The 296-nt window shown below is 35.8% G+C and overlaps 1 protein-coding gene across 1 annotated transcript in view; it reads right to left on the reverse strand.

Annotated features, from left to right (window-relative positions):
- Positions 1-191: 191 nt before the first annotated feature.
- The window catches only part of CRCP (CGRP receptor component), a 32373-nt gene continuing 32268 nt past the window's right edge, over positions 192-296 (reverse strand). Inside the window, exon 4 of the mRNA XM_012640261.1 lies at positions 192-290. Coding sequence (XP_012495715.1) covers positions 192-290 — 99 coding nt within the window. The remainder of the gene's footprint in view (positions 291-296) is intronic.

Here is a 296-nt window from a genome sequence, read left to right on the forward strand (position 1 = left end):
CTCTAGAAGGGTCTCTATGTCTAACTCTCAGTTGTCTCATCTACAATACCATGATCTTTCTTTAAAAGAGCACTGTGTATTAATTAGAAATCTAATGTCCACCTAAATATAAATACACAGTTGCTGAGGATGGCTTTTCTAAGCTATCATTTTCATGTGTCACTGGTCTTCCTACTTAAGATAATCTTTACTTACTTGGTCAACTTGTGGCTTTTCATCGCTGTGAGAAATTCTCTGACAATCTCAGGACTCTGGTGCCTGCATGGTGTTTTTGATATGTATTTTAATGTCTAAAA

This window comes from Propithecus coquereli, unplaced genomic scaffold, assembly GCF_000956105.1.
Source record: "Propithecus coquereli isolate 6110/MARCELLA unplaced genomic scaffold, Pcoq_1.0 Scaffold150, whole genome shotgun sequence".
NCBI classification, from domain to species: domain Eukaryota; kingdom Metazoa; phylum Chordata; class Mammalia; order Primates; family Indriidae; genus Propithecus; species Propithecus coquereli.